General features: G+C 36.2%; 1 protein-coding gene across 1 annotated transcript; it reads right to left on the minus strand.

Annotated features, from left to right (window-relative positions):
* Positions 1-2,924: 2,924 nt before the first annotated feature.
* Positions 2,925-3,707, minus strand: LOC113774021 (ATP-dependent DNA helicase pif1-like). Its single transcript, XM_027318602.1, has one exon. It carries the CDS (start codon positions 3,705-3,707, stop codon positions 2,925-2,927), a length of 783 nt encoding a protein of 260 aa, XP_027174403.1.
* Between the last annotated feature and the right edge of the window lie 288 nt (positions 3,708-3,995).

The raw sequence follows: 3,995 nt of genomic DNA on the forward strand, positions 1-3,995 counted from the left end.
CTGGATAAAAGAAACTTTTAGCTAGTTCCAGTTAGGAATTTTGTTTTTTGACTACGATTGAGTCTTGTCCTTGGAAAGAATAGCAAAATAACCAGAGGGACATTACCAGATTTGCAGGCCAATCAATGCAACCATAGACAAAAGAAAATAGAGATATTGCATGTTAATGGTATGAGTTTTTCAGCATCTTACGTGTTCATCAACTTCACTTAGTTGTACTGCTGTGAATGGTATGAGTTTTTCAGCATCTGTACCAAACACTACTGCATACATTGAACTTGTTCCATCATCAATGATAATTCCAATACGGCATCTAGTATATGATAGCAGTGAATAATAGCTAATCAATGAAATAAAATAGAATTATTGTTAAGAGCACTATTGTAAAATTGCATGCCTTGTTTACCTGGTTTCAATGGCACTTTCTTCTCTGCAAGATGGACATCTGATGATCCATTCCAAATTAGCATCTATAGCCTTTTTGACAGTTACTACATGCAGCATACCAGAAAGATCGCTGCTCAGCTGCCAAAGAAGTATTTCCTCGTATCCAGGCAGTCTTGACCTATAGTTTATATTGTATTAGATGTAAAATTAAGTAATTCATTTTTCACTAATGTAAAAGGTAAGAAAATAGTATAAGTCAGTTGCTGAAATGACTGTATTTACATTTTTTAGCATGCTCACAGCGTTCTCAACACTAATGATATCATCATTTTTGGGCGGAGGCAGCAATTTGGTTGAGTCTTTGTAACTGGCCTCCTCAATTAGTTGTGAAATTTCCTGCCGATTCTGATCATACTTGTGAACATAAATATGACATGTTATATTTTTCAGTTTTTATGTATAATTATAAAACATGATATGCTTACCATTGCCTTAATACAGTGGCTTGAGGAGTTGGTGGATTCACCAGCAGACAACATGCAAGCCTTGTTGTTAGAGATAGATCTAAGAAAATAGTATATAATTAGTTCATTAAAGTTGAAGTATGGCAGGCAAAGCAGTAATAATTTCTTGAGCAATAGGAGCTGTAACTTATAGTTAAAAGTAGTTACTTGACTCTCATAGCTATGATGATGTTGTTGTTTGTGATAGTGTTTGCCAGCTGTGCTCCTTCATTTGCTTCAAATTTGATCCACAGAGTAAGAAGCATTGGCCTTTTTCTAAAAAGGCAATAAATATGATAAAAATTAAAGAATGTAATAAGTTTATTTAGTAAATTGAAAGTCTATTCTTTTGTTCCTGTTGGCTTACTCTTGATTAATAACAACCAAGTCTCTAGTCGTTGAATCAAGACCCTGTTCCCTTGAAGGAAAAGCATGCACGACAATACCCTGGATATCTATTATTCAAAAGAATATTTCAATCTAAGGATAAGTTGAAAATAACATAAGGAATACATTGGGATTATCTAAGATAAAGCATGAACTTACTTTGCAAATTTTCTGTGTCAGCAAATCTGAATAAGTTTTCAAATGCTGTGAGCTCAAAGTGACACGGAATAACCGGCGGAACCTGCTCAACATGCTCCTCAACCAACGTTCTGTTATGGATTACCCAAGAATATGGGTAGTCACTGACCTTATACCTTGATTCTGCTTTTTGAAGAGCTGCACTGGAGATATAGTATCTCCTGAATGGCATCAACATGGCAGCAAAAAAATGGATATCATTGCCATAGATGACTGTTGAAACCTTTCTTCCCTGTTGCATCATAAAGAAGAAAAGCTGTAAATTTGTAAAAGAGTCAAAGATATATGCAAAAATTGAAGGAATATCTTTATTTTTTTGGTTACCTCAGAATCTGTTAGAAGGAAGTGGTGGTAGTTCACAGGCCTTGCTCATCGACTCAACTGACCATATCCTCTTTGAACAACCTGAGCCAATACTGTCCATCCTTTTACTCCCTCAACGACCTCATTCACTGGAAGGTAGCGTCTTGCCATGCTTATCTATAAATGGTACAAAAAGATGAATTTGATTCTAAATATAGAGTACAATTATGATAGGATTAATTAAAAATGGAAGAAATAGCAGAAGAATGTTCATTTACTTGACAGCTAATTGAGAAGCTTCAAGAACTTCTCTATATACAATATTTTTTGTCTGATTTATTCTGGATTTATCAAAAAATGGAGGCTTAATGAGTAACTTGACTTGTGAAGCTGTTCTTGCACGTGATAACGCCACATAAAGCTAGCCATGAGAGTACACAGGTTCTCTTAAATAAATACTTACAAAATCTAATGTTTGTCCTTGAGCTTTGTTAACTGTCATTGCAAAGCACAAATGGATTGGAAACTGAGTTCTCTTATATGGGACAGGGTATTGCTCCTCAGTGGGAGGTTCTAACGGAATTCTATGGATGAAAACATCTTTTCCAGCAAAATCACCTACAACTATTTGAGCATGAATAACATTCGGCTCAAATTCCTGCATATTAATCTTGTCCCATTACAAAGGCCTTCAGTGGGATCTAAATTTCTAAGCAAGATTATTGGTGCATTAACCTTCAAGATCAGCCTATGTAGTAGAAGTCCACTTGGGGAAAGAGAATTCAAAAAGTCCTCATACTGTCCCTGATGATTTGGATTTAAGGTTTCATCAAAACTAAGATATTCTATTGCTTCACCTGGAAATTTGCTAATGAGAATGTCATTCACCTCATCAACAAAATTATTTTTTGTGGACAGAATTGCTTGGTTGACTGGAGTGTTAGCATCTGATGATCCAGTTATGATATTGGGGTATACTAAATTTATCAAATTATCTAGTGCAGAATCAGCCTCACTATTTTCAAGCAAAATTGAAGAGCGAATCTTTATGTAGCTATCATCTTGGATTTTTTCAGTTCCATTGCCAACTCTCAATAAATAATCAGTAAATGAGGGGTCTAATCGAGCCCTCATATTCTCTGTTAACTACAATTTTTCAAGAGAAGGCCATAGAGGAGAATTTATTATGCAAGCATTAATAGTCTCAGATTGATTTCCTCTGCGAACAATTGGCAATGTTTGTCTAAAGTCGCCACCAAAGATGACAACTTTTCCACCAAATATTTCTGATGAGTTCATAAGATCTTGCAATAGATCATTTAATGCTTCAATTGCAGATCTTTTTGACATAGGAGCCTCATCCCAGATAATGAGTTTGGATTCTCTAATCATTGCTGCCAGGCTGCTTTGTTTGCTAACTCTACATGCTCTGCCTTCTAAAAGATCAATTGGGATTTTAAATCGTGAATGGGCAGTCCTACCTCCTGGTAGTATAGAAGCAGCAATTCCTGAAGTGGCTGTTGCTAGTGCTAAATACCCTTTAGACCTTACATCAGCTAGCAACGCTCTATAGAGAAATGATTTTCCAGTGCCTCCAGGGCCATCTACAAAAAAGGCCCCACTTTTGTTCTCATATACGCGGTGAGATATGATCTCAAATGCATGCCTTTGTTTTTCATTAAGCAAAGAAATTGCATTCAGATCTTCTTCACGAACTGTTATGCTTCTTTCAGGTAACAATTCCCTTGTTTGGTTCTCAACATCAAAGGATGATAGATCATTCGGAACCAATCCAAATGAAGCTATGCTTTTTCCCATTGATTCAAGAAAACCACTTATTTGTTGCAGTACCTTTTTCCTGACCTCTCTAGGAGTCAAATCTGAACACCTTAGAAAATCCTCCAACATTATAGCCTCAAATTTAACCATAATTGTTTGGGATTGTTAGGACAGGAATATACCAAAAGGGTTGCAAAAAGTCTTCTCAATTCATAAGACATATGAAAGAGAGATGCCTCTTTAAGACAATGTTCTTGGCTGTTATCATCTTGAAGCAGCCCTCTTAAAAGTGCTGCTTCACGAAAGGTTCTAACCTATACTCCGTTATAAGTCTTCAAGTCTTTGAAGGACTTCAGAGCACGGACTTTTGTTAAAAGAAGCCTAAGGTAGTACCTCTCTCCTTCAGTCGGATGGACTGCATTTATTCTTCCTCGACCT

This window comes from Coffea eugenioides, chromosome 6, assembly GCF_003713205.1.
Source record: "Coffea eugenioides isolate CCC68of chromosome 6, Ceug_1.0, whole genome shotgun sequence".
Taxonomy (NCBI): Eukaryota; Viridiplantae; Streptophyta; class Magnoliopsida; order Gentianales; family Rubiaceae; genus Coffea; species Coffea eugenioides.

What these genes read in the sequence shown, in the direction of transcription:
- LOC113774021 (XM_027318602.1), bottom strand. Translation starts at nt 3,707, where the DNA reads ATGGTTAAATTTGAGGCTATAATGTTGGAGGATTTTCTAAGGTGTTCA.